Source organism: Limanda limanda, chromosome 7 (assembly GCF_963576545.1).
Source record: "Limanda limanda chromosome 7, fLimLim1.1, whole genome shotgun sequence".
Classification (NCBI taxonomy): domain Eukaryota; kingdom Metazoa; phylum Chordata; class Actinopteri; order Pleuronectiformes; family Pleuronectidae; genus Limanda; species Limanda limanda.
In genome coordinates, this window is record NC_083642.1 from 3,349,648 (window position 1) to 3,360,854 (window position 11,207).

At 44.1% G+C, this 11,207-nt stretch overlaps 1 protein-coding gene across 1 annotated transcript; it reads right to left on the reverse strand.

The window, feature by feature from the left end:
• Nucleotides 1-6,256: 6,256 nt before the first annotated feature.
• Nucleotides 6,257-8,488, reverse strand: LOC133005675 (G-protein coupled receptor 182-like). Its single transcript, XM_061075430.1, has 2 exons — nt 8,348-8,488; nt 6,257-7,766 (listed from the first exon to the last, which is right to left on the reverse strand). The coding sequence occupies exon 2, from the start codon at nt 7,761-7,763 to the stop codon at nt 6,687-6,689; it is 1,077 nt and encodes a 358-aa protein (XP_060931413.1). The 5' UTR covers nt 7,764-7,766; nt 8,348-8,488; the 3' UTR covers nt 6,257-6,686.
• Nucleotides 8,489-11,207: the final 2,719 nt, after the last annotated feature.

The following is an 11,207-nucleotide window of genomic DNA, read 5'->3' on the forward strand; positions in this document are numbered from 1 at the left end:
GGTCTGGAGCGAGAAGCAAGACAAGAGGGAAAGTGGTTAGATTTTTCTTTGTGGGTTAATCTGATTATTTTTTCAGACGTTGCATAACAGAAACACAGGAGGAGGAGGAGGAGGAGGAGGAGGAGGAGGAGGAGGAGGAGGAGGAGGAGGAGGAGGAGGAGGAGGAGGAGGAGGCAGACCTGCTCGGCTGAACTGTCACAGAGGTAAAATAACTAAAACCACAACAGGTTATTAAAAGTTCTTTCACAATCTACACCAAATGTTTCACAAAGTAAAGCTGCTTGTTTGTATTGTTGTGTTTCTCTGGTCCTGTGTCGATGATTCTTCAGATTTGTTCCTCGTCTTTAGAGAGTCGTCCTCAAACTCTTCTACGATCTACTGTCACTTTTCAGTGTTTGTCTACGGTGCAGAGGGAAGTTAGAAAAGCGGTGAACTGGTGTTTTTCATACACACTTCACATGTTGACTATTTCAGAGTCTTCTGACCCAGTGGCGTCACTAGGCTGTTTTATTCGGGGCTAAAGCCCCGGATCTAATTTGATTAGCCCCGAATCTAATTTTTTGGTAAAAAAAAAAAAAAAAAAAAAATCGAAAAAAAATCGACTTTCCGACGGTCCTTGAACGCCCCTCATTTACCGCACGAGAACAGAGCAACAAGTGCGTCAGTACACTTCAGCAGCCAGTCTCTCACTGTTTACAACAGGTGAGTGGTGAGCACAAGCCCTAGATTTCACAATGTCTTTATTATGTGTCAGTAATTAAAATGTCTGTAAACGTTTTGAAAACCTTACTTATGGTAAATGTATATAATGTTATAATTGAATGCAAATGTATATCATGTACTTTGTCTGCAGCTAGAATGCTCTAGCTAGCTAACGTTAATGACTAGTAGTGTGATGGACGAGATACCCACTTGTGCTCAAAGGACAAAGGTCCAAAGAAAGGAGCAAGAAACAGTGAAACGAGTGAAAATAAAAAGTTCACTACAAACAAGAAATGAACAAAGAAAGACAATACATGTAGAGTAACAGTTAATAATACACAGACAAATGTACAAGTATACACAATATGGAAAGTGTAAAGTAAAGACAGATATACTGTAGAAGAAAAGAAATGAACAAAGACAAACGCATGACTACAGAAAGATAAGATGTTTAAAAGGCTCTTGCCTTTTAAACATCTTATCTTTCTGCATTTCTGCATTGTATACTTTTTCAGACATTGTTTACTATTGTGAAACTAATACAAATATGTGAAGAATACATATATGACTATGTGACTCATTTATTATCGAAATGTTTAATGTTGGTGCTTATGAATGAGGCACTTTTTTGTTAAGACAAAGGGAAGTTTGTGAAAATCTATATTTTTACCATTGGTATTAATAAACTGCAGACATTGTTTATTTTGTTATTTGTTATTATTTTCAAAAATTGCATGCGCAGTTACGTTTTGGCCCTGGGCTAAGCCCCGGATCTTTCAGAAACCTAGAAACGCCCCTGTTCTGACCCAAGTTCACAACAAAATATTACAAAATAAAAGACCCATAATTCAGTCAGATCCAAAGCACTGCAGCGGCAGAACTAACTTTAGTGCTTTTACTTCGTTGACCAATTGCCAAACAGGAAATTATTCTATGAATGTCGCCGCTCACTCCGATGTGATGAAATAAAAACCGTCAAATAATCCAAAGGACCGAGTGGAATCTCCTCTCATGTGGTGGAGCTCCCGAGGATCTGCCAGCAGACGCACTTCCCTTTTGTTCCCGGGTTAAAGGTAGAAACAGATTCCAGAACCTTGAGAAGTAAAGAATTTGGATTTAACTGTACCTCGTTGTCGTGGCGATGAGCGTCCTGAAAGATGAAGAGGAGCAGGTTCTGCCCGAGGCCTCTTCGTCGTCTGGAGGGTTTTTAGTGTTTGAAGCTTGTGGACGAAAGAGGACTCGTCTGAAGCTCTGATGTAGACGACTATCTGAGCATCAAGCAGCCTGGAGCTTCTACCCTCCCATTTCTCAGAGACACACACACACACACACACACACACACACACACACACACACACACACACATCCAACAGGACATCCTCAGTCAGTCGTGGGGGAGTGGACTAGAGTCCAGTGACGTCCACTCAGCTCAAAACACTTCATTTGGAAAGAATAGTGTGATGGATATTTTACTTGTGAATCATTTAGAATGTCTGAATTATCTCAGGAGTTCAAAAACTGGAGTAATTCCTTTACTGGCTTCAGTTTGTAATGGATGATGCTGTTGGGGGGGGGGGGGGGGGGGTCTGTAGTCGGGTTAAGGAGTTAATAACTACAAGCTCAGCAGTTTTTATTAAGCCAACGTCATGTTTGCCTTGAGCCCAAAGTGTCTTAGGGATTTCCTGTAGGGCAGAGATTTATCTATTTGAGATAAAAAATGATGAGTCGACGTCATTAAAGGCCCCAGATGAACAGTTCCCTGCATGTAACAGAAAATACACTTTTTATATGCATGCAATTTGGGGGGGGGGGGGGGGGGTACAGTATGGACGTATCCTTAGTATTTGTCCAATCAGTGACATTTTTAAAATTTATGCAAAGAGACATTGGTCTTTCCTTCTAGTTTCTCACCTTCAGCCAGTGAGATGTGAGCTGGAGTCTGAGAGCTGACACGTTTCAGATTGTGTCTCTGATCAGATGATAAACAAACACACGGATCTGTGTCGCAGCATCAATGTCACAGGTTCGTCCTTTCTGCCTTCGTCTCTCAACCCTTGTTTTTCACATGTGATATCAGGACCCATATGAACATGTGATGTCCACTGCAGTGTCCTCTCACATGTCCTGTGTCTGTGTGTGTCAGTGACATTTGGTGTGTCACCTTCCTGTGTGTGTGGTGTGTGTGTGTGTGATACTGTGTGAGTTCCCAGCGCTCCCTTGTCGTGGCAATTTCCACAATAATCCCACTACCAACGAGGAAACGAGACTCAAAACTCTCTTACAGTATTGTCACACTTTAATGCTCAGAGCATGGTGCACACCACAGGGTTTAGTTGTAGTAATGCACACCAGATAGAAGACATTTCAGTTCTTTATACATTCGGCTAACCCCTCCCACTCTGGAGGGGACTGTTACAGGACAGGTTGAGATCCTTTAATCACATCAAAACAACAATGCCTAGTCTAGCAATCAGAGCAATGCATTCAGTAGTAAGGGGCTGTGTCTAGAGGAAATCAGGTTACAGAGTGTATGTTAATCAGGCCAATAAACATTCAGTTTCTGTAGGAAGGGCAGGATCAAAGAAAGGAAGCAGACTAAATGAATTAACATTCAGTTTCTACAGGAAAGGCATAATCAAAGAGAGGAAGCAGACTAATACATTTGGTGGCTACAGTGGAAATTAAGGTTACAGTGGCTATGTTAATCAGGTCAATACACATTCAAATAGTACAGGATGCAGCATGATAAAGGTTACATCGTCATTCAATCATGATCAAACAGACGGGAAATACATGCCATTACACCCTCCTGCCCCTCAGGTGGATGTCGGCTGATCTGCGGCTCACAGGAGGTCTGCTGCTGTTGTCTGCGGTTGTTGTGTTTTCACACATTTGTTTTTTGTATGATTTTTACCATCAACCTGTGAGGGCCTTCAGATGGAAACGAGCCTGTGTGGCTGAATGTAGAGTGTAAAACTTCAATGCATCGACAATAACAGAACCAGACCAGAGATACAGTTTAAAGAAACTCCCTGAGGTCAATCTGAAGAAGGTCAAGAGGCCACTGTGACCTTTGACCTCACAAATCAGCTGTAATGTTATTGAGACAAGTAGAGAGCGAGCGTTTATAAAGGTTAATCTCATCTTATGTTAAATACATTGAGGTAGGTTTTCATTGAGTTAATATTTATTTAAGACAACAATTTAGTTTGTCTCCGTGTGTTGTAGTTCTTTCTCAGTATCAACAGGTTGTAATAAAACTACAACCATCAGTTGCAGTGAAGTGTAAGTACTTCTGTAACTCTCATATTCCCTCGTACCTGTCATACTTCACAAAGATCTTAAAAAACTGTTGTGCAATAATGGTTAGGAGTGATACCATAAGATGGTGTGCCTTTAGGCGTTCAATAAATTTGGTTATCAAAATAAAATATAAAACATTAATATTTAAAATATTAATATTAAATCATAACTTTAGTTTGTTTAAGTTCTCTCGGGGCACCACCCTTAACAGAAGGGAAAAGATAGCCAATTTATTGATTAAGATCAGTCTCATTTAGATCTAGTTCAATTAGAATTCTCAATATTTACTATTAAAGATTATATAATGAATAGTGAATGTTTATAGAATTCTTGACAGTGTATAGGTTGGCAAAATTCACTTATGCAACATTAATGAAGGAACATTTTTAAAAGAAAACATTTATTATGAACATAATAAAGTATCAAAACACAAATTACTAACAAGATGTGCTAACTAACAAAGATGTGTGTGTGAGTGTGTGTGTGTGTGTGTGTATGAATGAGGGGCTCTCAAAATGGTGATTAACAAAGAGAGTCACACCTTCCTGTGGGCTTTAAGATGGCATTAAGATAGCAGCCCCCCCTTTTCTTCTGGTCAGGGGACGAAGCTCAGTAGGTGTAGAGGTATGCAGTGTCTGTGAAAATGCTAATCAGATAATGGAGGAGAGTCTGCGTAGAGCGTAACTCACATTAACTTTCATTTAGCTTGTAACTACAATATCACCACATATATCAAACTTATAAACACCACACGGAATCAAATACACAGTCTTGCTTAGTCTAGCATCATTATTAAGCCCAGTATGTTACCAGGGAGAAAGTTGCTGTGCAGTTCGCCGTTCGTCCTCCCGGTTGAGTGAAGTCTTCTGGCTCGTGTGGTCTCTGCTTCCGCGGTTCTGTTGAGCTGTGCAGTTCAGTTTCTTATTGAATCTTAGTTCTTACCTGCAGGACATTGAGTCGCTGCGAGGAGGTTGGAAAAGGCTTGAGTTGCAAGGAGGTTTCCTTGAGAAGATGACCTGGAAGCCTGACCTTTGTGCTCCTCTTGTAGATTTGGATGCGAAGAGAAGATGCCAGGCAGGAGCAGCCAGGCCCCCGCTAGGTGATGCAGGAGAGGAGAGGATGGACAGCCTGCTGTCCTTGAAGAGTTGAGGAGAAGAAGAGCTGGAGCAGCCTTCCGCCCTCAGAGGGATTGGATAAAAGAGGAAGAATTGGGGGAGACCTTGGTCTTTTATAGGCCCAGTGACCCCCAGGTCATGTGACCAGAGTGACCAATTGGAGTGGGCCCTGGTAGCTCTTGACACCTTTGTGTGAAGTTGCTGAAACAAAGGAATATGCAGCCTTCTGGGAGACTGAGTTCAGGAGGATTTCTCAAGACAAAGAAACATGTGCTTTCAGGCTTTGACTACACATACAGGCCGAAAAAGAGGCCTGTGGTTTGCACAAAAACATTGCCCAACAAAACCTTAAATTAAACCTGAACCTGCAGAAACTGGCGATTTTAGCCTGAAATCAATTTTGTATGCAACAGGTCACGGTCACAAAAATAGAGGTAGCTGATTATTATAAGCAGAAGGCCTATATAGACCAGTAAGATATACTATGGGCTGCATCATGTTGGTTCAATAACTCCGTACGGTCCCATTAGCATCGTTATTACTGCTGCTATCATGCCTGCGGGCTAGCGGAGCTAAGGCAACCAGCCAGGTACAGAGACACCGATACCTGCTCATCACTACTAACACATAAATACGGGAAACTTACCAGAGAAACGGGAGCGCAGACGTCTTTAGCTTCTCTGTCTGGAGAACAAGCAGAACTTCAAAACATATTATTCATCCGATGTGAGTGGAACCTCTCCACAGATTCGGGAGGTGTCCACTGACGGGGGTAGCCTGTTAGCCTGTTAGCCTGTTAGCTCAGGTGAAGCTGAGCAGGAAACAGGCTGACGCTGGAGTCGAGTTGCTTGGCAGATTTCGCTGGGCACATCTGAAAGTGCCCACTGTCCCAATGTTAACTTTGGCCTGTGTGGTTCACGCTCATTGGTGTTTCCATGGCAACAAGTCTTACACCTACGCCGTCCAGAGACGGACGGCAAGAGGGAAGCGTTTCACAGAGAGAGCACACAGACAGAAACCCACACGAATCAAATTACTCCAAAACAAGACTATAATGCTTGGGAGTCAAGTTTATTCACACACTCATTCATGCTACTTTGCATATGGAAATAAAATAAAAAATATTTTGCCACAAAGTACAGATGTATCTAGCTAGCAGTGCCCCTAATATAGAAACGCCACTGCCTGAAGATGCTGCTCATCTTTTCCAGCTCAGATGGAAACAAACAGTGTTGAAGGGAGTTTTATTGCATTTGAACAGAACTTAAAGACAACAACAGCACAACAATAAATGCTTTAATTTATCCGTCGTGTGACACTGGTCCGTTCGTCGGGTGTTTACACACACATTCCTGCTGCCGCCATATTTCAGAGGCCGCCATGTTTTCCTGTGGGAGATGAGCAGCTTTGAGAAGAAAACAAAAAGACATCAAACATTTCCTGCTTCCATCTTTTTAAAACTGATCAAGTACATGATTAAAACACAGGAAGTGGATAACGAGAGGAAAGTGAACTCTGGTTTTCAGAGACTGAGTTTAGTTCTTGACTCGATCCTCAGCTTCTCTCTTATGATCCCACGTCAGACTGGCTCGTGCTGACGTTACTCAGCTTGCGCTGCCCCCCCGGACCCCCGCCGGCGTTAGGACCCCCGGGCTGGTTTCCTGCTCCCACCTGCTCCACCTCTTTGGGTATGTGGCTCAACACCGTGTTGATCAGGTTTTTGCGGAAGCTCTGGCTGAGGAAGTTGTAGAGGATGGGGTTGGCCACGCAGTGGAAGAGCGACAGGCACTGCACCAAGCTGAAGGAGAAGTAGAGGCCCTCTATGGCGTTGCAGTTGAAGATCCAGGGGTCGAGGTTGTCGATGACCATCAGGAGCACCACCAGGTGGTAGGGCAGCCAGCACATGACGAAGACCAGCGAGTACACGTGCACCAGCCACACGTCCCGCCGGCCCTGCACCTCCGGAGCCGCTCGCACCGCCCGGGCGATCAGCACGTTGCAGGTGATGATGACGGCCGCCGGACCAATGAACTGGAAGAGCACGTTCAGGAAGTGTATGCAAACAAACCACACCTCGAAGTTTTCCTCAGGCATCATGTAGCAGCCGGGCTCGTCCCACTCCAGAAGGTCCACGTGGACGTTCTCAAACAGGGCCAGGACAAAAGAGAAGAGCCACAGGCCTCCGCAGAGCAGCCAGCGCCGCCGGCCCACCACAGGGAAGAGCGCCGGGGCCGAGGGCCGGGTCAGGGACAGGTAGCGCTCCAAGGTCATGCAGGCCAGGAAGAGGGAGCTGCTGTAGAAGTTGACCACGAAGATGAGGTTGGTGACCTTGCAGAGGAAGCGGCCCCACAGCCAAACATCGCCCATGGTCACCTCCATGAGGAAGAAGGGCAGGATCCCAATCACCATCAGGTCCGACAGGCTCACGTTGATGACGCAGAAGAGAACCCCGTTGGCCGAGTGGCGCCTGCTCCAGTTCACCCACAAGACCAGAACGTTCTCCAGCAGGCCCACCATGAAGATGAGGAGGTAGAGCAGGAAGAGGGCGATGCGCCGGTAGTCCCCGTCCAGCTCGATGGTGCAGTCGTACACGAACCATGGCGTGCCGTTAATGTAGCCGGAGTGGTTGTGCTCGTTGGTCATGGTCTGGAGCGAGAAGCAAGACAAGAGGGAAAGTTTTGATATCTGGGGTTTAGTTTTTTTGTTGTGGGTTAATCTGATTATTTTTTCAGACGTTGTATAACAGAAACAACGGAGGAGGAAGGAGGAGGAAGAAGAGGAAGAGTATTCTATGGTGCAGAGTGAAGTTAGAAAACTTTGTGTTCATCCCACCTGGTTTATCTATAGTGAAGATACATTGTAATCTCTATCACTGTTCACGGTGAACTGGTGTTTGGGTCTTCTGACCCAAGTTCACAACAAAATATTACAAAATAAAAGACCCATAATTCAGCCAGATCCAAAGCACTGCAGCGGCAGAACTAACTTTAGTGCTTTTACTTCGTTGACTAATTGCCAAACAGGAAATGATTCTATGAATGTCGCCGCTCACTCCGATGTGATGAAATAAAAACAGTCAAATAATCCAAAGGACCGAGTGGAATCTCCTCTCATGTGGTGGAGCTCCCGAGGATCTGCCAGCAGACGCACTTCCCTTTTGTTCCCGGGTTAAAGGTAGAAACAGATTCCAGAACCTTGAGAAGTAAAGAATTTGGATCTAACTGTACCTCGTTGTCGTGGCGATGAGCGTCCTGAAAGATGAAGAGGAGCAGGTTCTGCCCGAGGCCTCTTCGTCGTCTGGAGGGTTTTTAGTGTTTGAAGCTTGTGGACGAAAGAGGACTCGTCTGAAGCTCTGATGTAGACGACTATCTGAGCATCAAGCAGCCTGGAGCTTCTACCCTCCCATTTCTCACACACACACCAAAACACACACACACACACACACACACACACACACACACACACATCCAACAGGACATCCTCAGTCAGTAGTGGGGGAGTGGACTCGAGTCCAGTGACGTCCACTCAGCTCAAAACACTTCATTTGGAAAGAATCGTGTGATGGAAGTTTGACCTGTGAATCATTTAGACTGTCTGAATTATCTCAGGAGTTAAAGCAACAGAAACACAATTATTAGAATGATAAGAATTCACTGTCTGATTACTGAAGTCTCACTTGTAACAGGAATCCTGGGTAAAAGGAGGGATTTGTCTCAGGTAGAAACAGACATGGACGGCCTCGTCCACAGGGGGAAGTCCTGCTCTCTCCATCACCATTCACCTGATCTGATGTTTCTCTTTGTCCCTCCGGACTCTCAAAAGCCTCTGTTGACCCGGTGTCCTCTGCTGCTTGTTGGGTGATGGTTCACGGTCGAGGATGTCTGTGAGTCTGATACATGGTCAGGTCTTTTTGTTTTGTCAGGCCTTGTAGTTTCCTCAACATGCAGAGCAAGACTCAGATCAGATAGGAGTCAAGAACTGTTTGATTGAATAGTTCATTAAATCGTTTGCCTTTCAATGCAGATGCAGTGAAGAGATGTGTGTGTGTGAGCTGAGTGTTTAGTGAGATCCCAGGAGATAAGACCCAGACACAGCTGAAGGCCTCCTGGTCAGATGTTCCATCACAAGCCTCAACACGGCCACACCGGACCTGCACACTCTGGGTTTGAAGCTCAAATGTTGTTATGAACAGAATCATGTCGCACGGCTGTGATCCAGGTTCACACGTCATGTAAGAATCTTTCGTTTCACACCTCAGCTACTGGTCAGCAACCGAGAAGACAAAGATCGTTAAAATCAGGGACCAATCAGACACTTCCTCATCCTCGTCTGATTGAGCAGAATGAGACATGACGCTACTCAACCAGAATATTGCGAGAAAAAAGTCGTATTTTCCCGAGAATAAAGTCGTACATTTAGGCCACGTGTCCTGTTAGCTGGTGAATATCAGGAGATCCGTCTCCTGTGTCAAAATGAGGAATGTGCAGCATCTTGTTAAGTTCCGCTTCATTAGAAGTTTCACGAAGAACAAATTACTGAATATTTTTGTCACATCAGCTGCACATGATCATAAATATCAGGACTTTGAAAAGACTGAGGAGGAAACTGAGTCTGTTCTGAGAAAAGAATCTTACAGGTTCAGAGGAAATTGCCTCTTCGGTGGAAGAGGAAATGTTTGGTTCTCTGTGTCGTTATCGTTCGTCACATCTGTGTCAAGAGGATTCCAAGAAACCAGTGGGGGTGAAACTGGTTCTTCTCACTGCTCATCTCCTACAAGAATCTTTATTTATTCTCTCTATCCTGTAATTGTATCACTTTTATTCCAAATTACAACTTTATTCTCTTTATATTACAGAATTCTTCTCAAAATCTTTGAATTTCTTCACTGTTTTAGAAATGAACAGAAGTAGAGATGTAAAAGTACAATATACCAAACAATAGCAGAAATTAAACTCATTATCAATGTCTCCGAACTCACACAAATAAAAAGGTCAGTATTTGCATATTTCTTTTTTTAAAATGTATATTATATTAATCTTTGTACAGATTTCTCTCTTTTATTCAGCTATTTCTGTCTCTTTTATTTAGATGTAAACCTGATTTTAAATTGATCTCTTTTAGTGCTGTTTTCTCTGTCCAGCACTTTGACTTTAACTAATAAACTTTCAAACTTCCTTTGAACGTTGCTGACGTGCACATACGGATCTTTTATACAAAGTCCACTTCACATAAACTTTTATATTGCAGTTCTTCATAATCTTTGTTTTCACCACATCACCGGACCATGTTTCCTCTGTGCACGAGCAGGTGACCTGTTCTGCAGAGTAATGCTCAAAGAACACAATGATTTCATCTCACTGACCCAGTGGAGACGGTGGAAAGTGTCCCGGTGAAATGAGTGAATCTCCTGCGTGGTCCTGAGTGCTGGTGGCTGGTGAGGCTGGTGAGGCTGGTGAGTCTGGGACAGACAGACCCAGTGAGGACAGGCAGCACATAGCAGAGGACAATACCAGGAAGCTCCACTGCTCCCTGGGCCCTGGTCCACGGTGAGTGACGCTCCGTGAGGAAAGAGGCTCGTTAACCTGGACGTGCACACACATCCTCAGCCTCACGCTACCAGGTTTACTTCTAAACTCACGGAGACACGAGCAGAGTATTAACAGGGGTTCTTTAAATATGGCAAATAGAAAACAAGTGATAGCGTTCAGTCGATCTGATGAAGAGTCTGGCTGCTGTGTTTTGATCGAGCTCAGACACGTGAAGAGAGAATCGCAATAATCCAAACAAGAGGATTTCTTCTTTATGCTGAGGTTTGAGTTTCCCGAGCTGCAGGAATCCAAACTGATGTGATTATGTTATTCACAGTCAAAAGGTGACGCAGAGGTTTGTACATTTGTACCAAACGTTCAGGGACAGACACCCGTGGTGCATGGGGGTGTAGGTCAATCAATCAATCAATCAAATTTTATTTGTATAGCCCACATTCACAAATAACAATTCGTCTCATAGGGCTTTAACATGGTGTGACATCCTCTGTCCTTAACCCTCAGCAAGAGTCAGGAAAAACTACTAAATACGTAGAAACCT